Source organism: Podarcis filfolensis (assembly GCF_964270895.1).
Source record: "Podarcis filfolensis genome assembly, chromosome: 2".
In the NCBI taxonomy this organism is placed as follows: domain Eukaryota; kingdom Metazoa; phylum Chordata; class Lepidosauria; order Squamata; family Lacertidae; genus Podarcis; species Podarcis filfolensis.
In genome coordinates, this window is record NC_139605.1 from 92,274,430 (window position 1) to 92,286,515 (window position 12,086).

The window sequence follows — 12,086 nt, forward strand, 5'->3', positions numbered from 1 at the left end:
ATTGTTATCCTTCCCATTCCAGTGATAGAAACTTTACTGTCAGCTGAGCAACTCCATTTAATATGACACCATATAGGCTTCAACACTGTACTTCATTTGAGAAAATGCACACATCAGTAGATTTATTTTTTTTAAAAAAAAATTGCCATTAAAACAGTTTTTGTGACATCTGGATAGTCAATTTTGTAATAAATTCATAAAAATACAAATTTATGATTTTTAAAAATGTTGTCAGATAGTACACTAGAGTTAGTGTCTGCTTAGAAAACTGTGGACATGGCTGCACCATCCAAAATTTCATGTGAATTTCAGTAGCAAATATTGTGAATGGCTTCTGCAGTCTACACCTAGTCTCATGCAATGCCCCAATTGGTATTCCACAGCTGGCTTTCTAGCGACAAAATTAGTGCCTCATAAAACTAACCTTACATTGATGTCCCTAAATATTAAGGGGAGGGGTACTTTTTGCAATGCTATGCATCCCAGCCATGACTGATATATCAATCTCATCTTGTCAGAAAACCACCCAAATTTCAAATACATTTGTTGAAGCCATCTGAGCATGGGCCAGTTTCTACAATGAAACGTGAAAACATGTCATTGCACCAGTTGTAATAGGATGTCTTCTGTATCAAGATTCGAGGGGAAACCCTCTTGGTATAGGCAGACCTATATGTTCATGAGAATTCTTAGATACAGATGAATTTCCTATCTAAAATCATCAAAGAATAGTGAAATTCATTCGACATGGCAGGGAAGTCATATATGACTGGCTAACCTTAATTTTTCTTCTTTTTCTCTTTTAAAAAAATACTATATTTTTAGTTTTATCTTGTTTTACCATGCACACTAATTATATTTTGCTCTACCATTAGAGAAATACATTAAAAATTCCTTAGGAGATTTGTACGGTAATACAAAAGATTTCTTGGTAGATAAATTTTCACCAACTACAAAAGGCAGCATGGGATTGGAGATTGTCTTCATTTAACAGTGTTGTAATAGCCTATTTTAGCATTTAAAACTTAATCTTATATTTAAAGGATGTATTTTTCTTGTTGTTGGAAATACACCAACATCCCTCTATAATTCTTCTTTTCTATGCGGCCTGTTTTTATCAACACAAAGTCAATGAAGGTCAAATAAGGATTTGTCTTCCATAAAATGCACATACCTCCCCACTTGTTTATATTACACTAGGCTTATATTATGTACATACCCCTGTAAAAATATCATTTGGTTGGGGTCAGGGTGGTGGGAGATTTCATTCCTCATTTTTAATTACCAAAGTTTTGCAAAGCATGCAATTGTTATACAAGACCTTGAGGCATGATGCTTGTTCAATGACTCCTGAAATAGTCATGGTTTATAATTGCAGTGTTGTTTCTCTGTTTCCCTGTATTGTATTTTTTTTTTGTTCTTTTTAAAAATGTGGTTCATTCTGTGTGTGGTGGTTTTATTAACAGTGTAAAAGTAGGGCTTTTACCTCCTGGTCAACCCATCTGTGCAAATTTCATTTGGTTTCTGTAGAATTTGTACACCCAAATGACATGCATGCTCACCGTGTCCCCTGTATGTTGCAGTGGTTATCACGACAAGATCCAGTATGGACAGCGTATTTTTCCATTCTCTGATATCCGCACTTTCTTTTCTTTTTCAGGCCAATCTCCCCTCTAGAAATGACCCCCTGACTCTCTCACCAAGCAAAGATCTGCTAAGTGTGAGGAAGCCTTCTGTAGGCCGCACCCATTCTTTGCCAAATGACAGCTATATGTTTCAGGCTCCAGATACTGGCATCTACAATGACTCTTCTGGAGAAAGGAACACATCACATCAAAAATCTCAGTCAGGTACAAAATGTTTTCCTCAGAAAATTTTGTAATCCCCAGACGTGCGTACTTGCCCACAGAAGACTTCAGTCTTGATACTGGCTAGGTTTCTTTTTCCTTTTTGGCTTTGAGGTTTTTCTTCCATACATGGGAACTTCTGATAAACTTTACAGTCTTTATCTCATTTCTTCCTAAATGGGGGATTTGAGTCTTGTGGCCAAAACTGGATGAGAGTCTGGGCAACTTAATTGCCTTAACTGTCTTTCTTAGGGCTGAACAGAACATTTCATATAAAACTGTGTAAGTCACCCTTCATCTAAAGAGTTGCAAGTGTGCTGTCGTCCGTTCACTTGCTGATGCCACCCCAATCTTTAATAACATCCAATTGGATAAAGTGGGACATGTTTCTTAGCAAAAATGCTTTGGAGGATTGGTCTGTAAGTCTAGTTTTATCTACATTAACTTCTCTCACAGAAGCATCTTTCTGGTTCAAGAAGGGAGGGGAGAATCCTTCTAAGTCCCATCATCCAGGGCTTTCCCACAGAGACATAATTTCAGAGTACTGGTCAGAATGATACAAAACATGAAGAGGTTACTAAAAGGGTATCGAAATTTGCATAGTAATGGGAACATTTACAGTTTAGCAGCAGGAATGGGGGGAAAGCGGGAACAATCGCTATCAGGCAGAGCAAGTGTAGCTTGGCACTCTAGCATAGCATGAAATAATTTAAGATCCAAGTTAACTTGATTTCAGATCCTCTCAAAAGAGCATGATCCAGCAGGGACAGAGACATTATGACCTTGCTCCCTAATTCAGGTAGTTTTGGTGCTGGCACTGTCCCTTCATTAGGCAGGCCCTTCTTCTATAACTTGAGAAAGCATGACAAAGTCAGTGCCCCAGGCCGTATTAGGCTAGCTGGCAATACAACTGAACACTCAGTACAGTGGTACCTCAGGTTACATACGCTTCAGGTTACGTACGCTTCAGGTTACAGACTCTGCTAACCCAGAAATAGTACCTCGGGTTAAGAACTTTGCTTCAGGATGAGAACAGAAATCATGCTCCGGTGGCACGGCGGCAGCAGAAGGCCCCATTAGCTAAAGTGGTGCTTCAGGTTAAGAACAGTTTCAGGTTAAGAACCAACCTCCGGAACGAATTAAGTACTTAACCCGAGGTACCACTGTAATGGTTTTTACAGCTGGAGTAAGGAACCTGGCACCACCCACACAATTCTCACCACAAATCTCACCAGCCCCAGCCAGCACGTGCAATGGTCAGGGGTGATGTTAAAGGCCAGCAACATATGGAGGGCTACAGTCCCCATTGCCCATCACCATACTTTAAATGTTTAAGGTGTATGATGCCCAAAGTTCAAAAATACAAAGTGAAGGCATACTCTACTTCCACTGTCGGAGGCACTATGAATCTCAGTACCGGTGGCTGAGAATCCCAAGTGGGGAGAGTGCTGTTGGCTTTCCACAAACATTCTTGCCTAAGAACATATGTGCAGCCTCTCTAGATCAGATCATGGTCAGACTAGTCCATTCTTCTTTGAACTACGCTAAGAATGGAGCAGCTTTTTTCTTTCACGGTCCTCATTCCTTCAGGGGTAATCTGGTAGGGCAGGGGGCACATGTCATCAGTGTGCAGGTACCCCTTCTCTTTCTCCATCTTCCTCTCCTCCCACATCAGGGGGTGAATTGCATTGTGCATTGTGGAGAATCCAAATGGTGGCCAGGCTGCCAACACAGCAAAAACACTTTGGGGAGGGGGAGAAAGAGTCCGTGCTTCTGCCACTGAAGAATAATTTATCTTTCCACTGCAGAAATTCAGCGAGATCCCATTAAAAAGAAATATCTTGCTATAAATAGAGTGGAGAATTTTGAGAAGCCATTTATGCACAACCCTTCTTTTAAGTGACTGAGATCATAAAACAGATATCCCAATTTGGGGAGGCTTATTGTGGATCCACCTCAAAATGGTGTTTACATTGTTCTACACAATCTTGTACATTGGATATATGAGGTGCAGAAAATAAATCACCAGTTTGCATATGTGAATCATCATAACTGTTCCTCACTTTCTCTTTTGAGATATTACTTCTGTTCCTCAGAATAACTTAGCACCGAGAAATAGTTGTCTTTCAGAACTCAGTGGAGTGGCATCTGTTAAATATATGCAATTCTCTAAAGTGCTGTGAGGTTTGTAAAAGCCATACATCACCAATAAGGAATATGAGTAACGTAACATTTCAAATTAGAAAATAACTTTTGTGTTGTCAGTAAACTTAGAAGAAGGTTTATTTGAATAACCCTGAATAATAGAACAGATATTCTGGGAAATATTCCAGGACAAATAAGATTCCTTCTGTGGGAGATGGTCCAGATTAAATGAATAGCTTCTTGGTTTTGTTTTAAATCACATAAATGCTTTGGGCTTTGATGGAGAGGGTTGAGGCTCCTCACAGAGGTTGTAATTCACCACCCAAGAACAAGGAGGCAGCTTGGAGAAAAATGCATATGGAATGCACACAATATGACATTGGTGGATTGCTCCATAACCAACTCAGAAGTGATTTTATAGAAATTGGGAGTCCAGCAGTTATGGGAGGCTATGTTATCCTCATCCATGATGTACAGAATTTTATTTAACTCCGTTTGAGTTACCAATGTTCTCAGTTTCCCATCCTCTCCTCCTCAGGCTCAACGACGTCAGTGCAATCTCAGCCTGCAAACATTGATGCTCTCCTACAAATCCCAAGAGAGCTCTTCTACCACCTCAAGCCCCAATACAATCCTGACTGGGAAAGCAAATCCAAAGCCCCTCCACCTGTGCATTCTCCTTCTGCAGAACGGTTACTTCGCAGACAGGTAAGCTGAGCTGCTGATGTTATCATGCAACAAGTCTTATATCTATGTGTACTACCAATAAGGGGACGCGGGTGGCGCTGTGGGTAAAACCTCAGTGCCTAGGACTTGCCGATCGCATGGTCGGCGGTTCGAATCCCTGCGGCGGGGTGCGCTCCCGTCGTTAGGTCCCAGCGCCTGCCAACCTAGCAGTTCGAAAGCAGCCCCGGGTGCAAGTAGATAAATAGGGACCGCTTACCAGCGGGAAGGTAAACGGCGTTCCGTGTGCTGCGCTGGCTCGCCAGATGCAGCTTGTCACGTTGGCCACGTGACCCAGAAGTGTCTGCGGACAGCGCTGGCTCCCGGCCTCTAGAGTGAGATAAGCGCACAACCCTAGAGTCTGTCAAGACTGGCCCGTAGGGGCAGGGGTACCTTTACCTTTACCTTTACTACCAATAAGTGAAAGGCTGCAGAGCAGGGCCTTGGAAATTATAACTAGCCACAAATTTGTTTTGAAAAGGGAAGAACCTGTGAGGAGATTCTGATTCCGGTGGTAGATTCTGTGAACATGTCAAGATCATTCCAACTTAAGGAGCTATATGGGCTGTGACACCACTTCCATTCTTCACTGTGCTTCATTGGCAGCGCATTTCAGCATTTGTTGAGTCTCTAGTAAATCAGTGCAGGTGGTGTTCCTGGCATGGTATGTGCAATCCAGACAACTGGCTTTCTAAAGTGAGCACAGACCTTATATTTTTGGGAGGTGGCACAAAGGACATATATTGGCCTCGTCAACAAGAATTTGCTCTTTTATATCCGTTATCATCTTGCTTCCTAACCTTTCCTGTTTTGCTCAGTCAGTTGACCATGTGATCAAGTCGCATGAGCCTCCTGAAGGTCAGCAGCTCGGCCACCTGAGTTACAACGAGGCCCCTATAGGTCTGCATCACATTACAACTCCATTTAAAAAACTGGATGTTTCCTCTCTACTTATTCCCTATTATTTAAATAACATGAATGATTTGATTCCATTGCCCCAAACATTTTATTTATCAGGGCTGACAGCTTGGCAGTGGAACTCTTTTGGATGATACAGTTTTTTCCGTATTTTTAAGAGCTTGAATGATTCAGTGCTAGATTGATATTATGTAATACAAAGTGCAAAAGGCTATTTTTCATTTCCCTGAAATAGCATATCATGCAAGTGATTACTTAATAACCCCGTTTATTCAGGCCATTACATTCCTTTTCAATGACAAAATAATGTGGCTAATTTCTTGAGCCCCTCCACATGAATATGAAGCTCCAAGGTGAGCAGTTTACATTAATCTGGAGTATTAAACTGACAGGCTAAATTCTTAAAGCGTATTAGGTCGATGCTGAGCTAGCCTGCCAGCCTAATGTACACTAACAAAGAATCTAATTGATTTCATGGTTCCAGCCTATGAATATGCTCCTTGACGTTGAAGGGATATCAGTCCAATCCTTTTGAATCAGTGCTGCAGTGATAAGTGATCATTTTAGCTGTCTTCTTTTCATTCTTAGCCGTTAAAACTAGTTGCTGAGGACTAAGCATTTTTCAACCCAGATTATAATTGGACATAAGGAATTAGGCTAGCATTTTCAAGAAGCATTTAGTGACAGAATTTGAAATGTGCAGATGCTGCAAGTAGAATACTTATTATTTGCAGGTAGAATATTTTTTATTTCATTTTGGTGGATTCCTATATATGTTTTCTTTGGGCCCAGGAGGGCACTAATTAATCACACCCAAAATGTGAAGCCACTCAGTATTCATGCAAAGTCCATTCTGATTCCTTATTTGCAAAGTGAGTCTGGGAAATTCCTGACCGTCCACAGTCTACCCAAGGAAAGGCATAATGTTGAAGCAAGATACCTGGACCCAATACCATACCTCTTTTTCCTCAAACTCTTCCATCATCTTTCTCTGTGCTGAAACATTAACTGGAAGTACCCTAGACAGCCATTTAGTCCAGAGTCACTATACAGAAGACACTCATAAAGGAATTGATATTATTTTAGATTTTGGAGTTGTACTCTTCCTAAAAAAATGTTGCTTTATGGCAATGATTAGCAGTTTGCCCAGTGCTAAGTATGTATTTAACGAAGTACCAGACAAAAAACTGCCACTACTTCACTGTCTCAGAATATTCTAGCTTGAGGACGGCATAATTCCTGACCAAATGGCTAGTTCAATTCCTTGGCCACAACTAGGATGAAACCTGGTCCTTGGTGCTTTTGAGTCATTGTCATGGGCTTAGTCCTTCAATAAGAGATAAATCACAGAAGACATTTGACTGCATTGAGTGGATAGCTTCGAATTGTGATTGTCCGTATAATAATACCACCACTTCCCCAATGTAATCTTCACTACGGCCTTTCTAGTCCAGATTTTTTTCCCCTTCTTGCCACTGATACTGGTTTCACATTAAGAATTGAAAAAGGGCATCCAATGACTAGAGGTTGGCACATGTCCTAGAACATTCTTAAGGGTTTTTAATGAAGATACAAAAACTTCTGTACTACACTTTAGATAGGATGGTGTATTTGTTGTTAGGATACCATCAGAGACTATGTGAGGGGTGTGTGTTTCTGGTATCAATTTATTTAGTCTGTTATGTCTTTTCATCTACTAAATGAGAGTAAGGAGACTATGAGCCCACTGGGGCAAAAGAGAAAATTAAAAGAGAAAATTAAAAATTGCCAGTCTTGCCCACGCTGTAGCTTGTGAGTAATATTTCCCAAGTAGCTCAAAAGAGGCTACCTCTTGGCCACCTCTCATGGTCCCCTTCTAACAATGGCTGTCATTGCCAACCATGAAAGGGAAAGGGATTAAAATAATGAGAGTGATTAGCAGCATGCTCATCATGATGCATGCCCCTGGGCCTGAGGTCTCCCCCCATCCTGAAAGCTGTCTGTGGGCAAACGCTGGCTCCCTCAGCCTGAAGCAAGATGAGCGCCGCACCCTATAGTTGCCTTTGACTGCATTTCATCGTCCAAGGGTCCTTTACCTTTTTACCTACCTTTAGTGCCACATACCCACAAATACTTTTAAAATACAGGGGTTGTTTTCTTCTCTTTTTTAATGTTAGTTTATCCAAGTAATGGGTCTTTGACTATTTTCTCTTCCTCATCAAGATTAATAGTCTATTTCTCTAGTCATTTTGATAGTATTTTTCCCCCCATCTTATTATACTAGTAGTCTGAAAGAAGTTGTAACAGGATATTTGTACATACATCTGCCAACTGCTTTGTTCAATATGTACATCGCATGCATTTTTATTTGATTTTATCTCTCCTTCTCTCTCTCTCTCCCTCCCTCTCTCTCCCTCCTTTCCTCGCTTATGTCCTCTCCTTAACCTGTGTTTAGATAAATCTTGTTCACCACATCCCTGGCCCATACACGTTCCTTAGTCACTGACTCTCCTGTCATTCAACTTCCCTCACCTTTTTCAGTGCTGTAGAATGGACCAAATCCCCTGCTGTAGCTAAAACCATAGATCCCAGAAGGCCTGGCAGCTAGTGACTATGACTAATTCCCTGGTGAAGATTAGTCCATCAAGTGAATTAAAAGAACAAAGCTCTGTTCTCTGTTCAGGAACATGCTCCCTGCCAGTGCATTATAAAGAGTGCTTTTCTTCAGAAGAATTCTACTTCGATTCATTGGTTCGTGGGTCTGGTGGACTCTAAAACAAAGGTGTAAAACAATCCCATTCTACTGCTAATAAAATGTTTAGGATCAACCTAGCAGTTGGTTTTCTGGAAGTGAACTCAGACCTTTTTTTTAAAAAAAAGGATTATAATTACTATCAACAGCCAAAGATGCCTGACAGTATAACCAAAATCAATAATCACTTGTATTATCAAATGCTCTGCAAATTAAAATTCAAAACTGTACATACAACACTATTACCATGGTTGCTATAGATCTTGCCTACATCTTTATATGAGATCAGAATCTGTAATATTTCAATTTTCTTCCATGACAGCTATTGAGAATATTGAGGTTCAAGTAGGAATGTGGTGTTGGGCCTATACATCTGTGTACTGCTTTGCAGTTAATAGTAAAATAAGATGCCCAATTAATTAATTAATACATCCAGGATGGGGGAAGGACTTAATATTCCTATGTGTGATGGCATCACTGGGCATACATTGGAAGCTCAGTTACAAATTTCACAGTAAAGTCCACCACTTGTAACGCTGAAAATTCACCACCAGGAGCACTAACAAGCTCCTCCTACTAGGGATGGGCGGTATATCAATAAATTGTCTGAAACCGATTTGAAGTTCAGAGTGTGGTAACAGAGGGAGCTTTAAAACAGAGCATTCCTGCCCAGCCACTGTGAGGGGCGATCACCAGGAAGTGGGTATCACTACACCTGCCCACTCTGTCCCTCACTGGAAAGGACATGCCAGAGTAATTGCTGGGTACGCCAGGGCAGGCAGCCCAGCTAGGAGATTAATCCTCCTGCCCACTCCCTCCCTCCACAGCCCAGGACCTTGACATCATGATATACCAGTATATCACAATGGTTAGCGTGTGGTATATCATGATGTTGAAAACCAGGTATCACCCAGCCCTATCTCCTACTTAGCTCCAAATATCTTTGCCCACCCTGCAAACTACCTGCAGTCCTAAAAGGCACATCTCCATTTCCCATTCCCTACTGGAGATGTATTGATAATTTAAGCATTGATTTCATCTAAGGAAATAAGGCACTTGTCTTTGTATTGGTACACCCAAATCTCGCTTTCATACTTAATATAAAACACACACGCACACACAGCAAACCCAGTTGAAATAAAAAGGTGACACTGCTTTGTCTATCTGAGCCACACTTATCTTATTGTAAGTGTGGTTAAAAAACAACAACACACACACCAGTTTGTTTGTTTTTAAATGTAGCTTTTGTAAAGTCCCCTCCTGGTCTCAGGTGTCACAATAGAAGCCTGTAGAACAGTTTGCCATAGAAGGCCTTTCCTAGGTCTGGTTACGTTGCTTGAAAAAACAGTTAAGTACAGAGCAGGAACTGGTGCAGTAGAGAGCCTTATTAAGGCAGCGTATATTGAGTACTGGACTGTATATCTTATTGGAAGTCAATGATGCATAAGTTCCTGGGTGCCTAACAGCACTCTCAAGGATAAAATCTCAGGATCTATTTAGTTTTCCCAGTGTTTCTCCAGAACAAATTGGCTCTGATCCAAAGGGCCCATGGAGGCTGATCTAAAGCCAGTTCTTTCACAGTTGTAAAGGATGCAAGAAAAGAGGGAAGTGAATGAGTATAATTTCAACCCAGGAACAAGCTCATAAAATCAATGACTCCCCAAGTGCTATTGAAAAAAGTGGTTTTTCATACCTGCTCATTACACCATCTGAGTTAGGAAAGAAACACTGAAATCATCCATTGCCTTTAATTTGTAATGATGGGTCATATTTGGTTACTGCTCAATTATAGACAGCTATATTTGTTCCCAGCATGTTGCACTGCTATCCTTCCCAGACTGACAGTTTCACAACGGCACAATTTGCACCTGTAGGTAATAAGGATGTAGTAGTGCGTAACATCATAAGTTGGAGAGGTAGCTGTATAATCTGGACTTCATTGGCCTAGATGATAATGTGACCAGTGGTGGTGGTGTGAGAGAAATTGGGAGATAAGCACTGATGCTGCCAGAGTACATTTAACCAGGTGGCTGCAATTTATTTAGGTTCTATGGAGTTTTCCATTGTCACCTTTGGAGTATCTCTTACTGCTTATGCATTGCCTATACTGACCTGTTCCCTCTATGTTTGTTCCCCTCCAATTCCTTGGCACTTCCGTACAGATGGCAATAAGGAATGATTCCTCAGATACCCATAGCTCAGAAAGCCGAGAGAACATCCATGCCGAGGTGAGTGAGCTCTGTGATCCAAATTTGTCAGCTCCATCCACTGAGGATCTGTCTGTCACTCTGACACCCTCAGAAACAAGAGACTCAGCCGGCTGGGGGCGATCGAGCGTTCATACTCAGCAACATTCCCGCAATCAGTATAACATTTCCATGCATGTGCCGGATTTGTGTGCCTGTACAGACTCCCTTCAAGAACTGCCTGGAGACCCGATGGACCAAGAAGTATCAGAAATAAATAGCTCTTTTACTTCAGGAACTTGTTCAGCCATGAGTGCCTCTTCAGTGGTTCAGCCCGAGACCCCTAAGAGAAACGTAGGCAACAGTGGCAATGTCACTTTGAAGGACCTGAAGAAGTGCTACAGTGTAGATACACAGGGTCTTCTTAAAAAACCATCATCCTGGTTAGATGATCAAAGGAGACATTCCATAGAGATTTGCTCCATGGAAAACAGCCCTCAGCATCATTCCACATCTAGTTCTTCTGGCTTCATAAGTCAGGTCTTAAGTGAAATGGAAGGCTTGCAAGGGACGCGGCAGAAGAAAAAACTGAGTCCCCCGTGTATATCAATAGACCCACCTGATGAACAGAGTTTGTTACTGAGGGGGCCACGCAGCGCCACACTGCCTGCCAGTGCAGACGTTTGCTTGCGAAGACGCGCCCCGTCCTGGGATTCCAAGGATTCGGTGGACGCAGGGCACTCGGCCCTTCCAGACAGTATGTCACTAACTCCAACCCCAAAGAAAGACTTGTTGACTCTTCCTAGCTTTTCCTTTGATCAAACAGATGCGGACCCTTGAGTTAGTTTGTTTTCTGTTGTTGGTGCCAAATGTTTCTTTTCTCCCTCGTGTAATAAATTAAACCTTTCCATTCTAAAATGGCACTGATTTCTTTAAAAAAAAAATCCAAAGAAAGTTTAAAGAGCTAGCTGGTTTTAAGAGTGGTTAAGCTATATCACGCTTACTTAAGCATAAGTTCTGCTTGGGTAAAAGCAATACATTGTTCAGAGTCTATATGTATATTCTATTTTATTAAATTAATTGAACCTAGTATTGCAGGATGTAGTACATTTTGTGGCTTAAAGACATTGTTTATTTTCTTCTGTTTTATGTATCTCAGAATATTCCTGAGATTGCGTTGGTTTTTTTTAATGAATATTTTAACCTTTAAAAATACATATTTAATCCTCCCCTATTTTCTTTTCATTTTGCAAAGCACAAGATGTAGCCATTAGTGCATTACTGAGAAAATGTGTCCCATGGTCAACTAGAAATGAGAATATTTGCAATTATAATGTACTTCACTCACTGACCCCTCAACTATTTTCTGTAGAAAATAGCCATTTGGATATATTTTTTACAACTGTATTGGCATTAAAAAAAGAATAAAATAATATCCAAAATGATTTTTATTACACTGTAGAGGAAAAAGCAAGTGCACAAGCTGAAGAGCATATGGGATAAGCAGATAGACTTGAAAGAAGGTTTCTATAGAGA

General features: G+C 40.9%; 1 protein-coding gene across 4 annotated transcripts in view; it reads left to right on the forward strand.

Moving 5' to 3' along the window:
- Nucleotides 1-11,995, forward strand: part of CACNA1G (calcium voltage-gated channel subunit alpha1 G) — a 323,416-nt gene extending 311,421 nt beyond the window's left edge. For all 4 annotated transcript variants that reach the window (XM_083598000.1, XM_083597998.1, XM_083597999.1 and 1 more), the window contains 3 exons: nt 1,661-1,850; nt 4,531-4,700; nt 10,527-11,995. In XM_083598000.1, the coding sequence (XP_083454126.1) occupies nt 1,661-1,850; nt 4,531-4,700; nt 10,527-11,390 (1,224 nt within the window). In that variant the 3' untranslated portion in view covers nt 11,391-11,995. The remainder of the gene's footprint in view (nt 1-1,660; nt 1,851-4,530; nt 4,701-10,526) is intronic.
- The last annotated feature ends 91 nt before the right edge of the window (nt 11,996-12,086 follow it).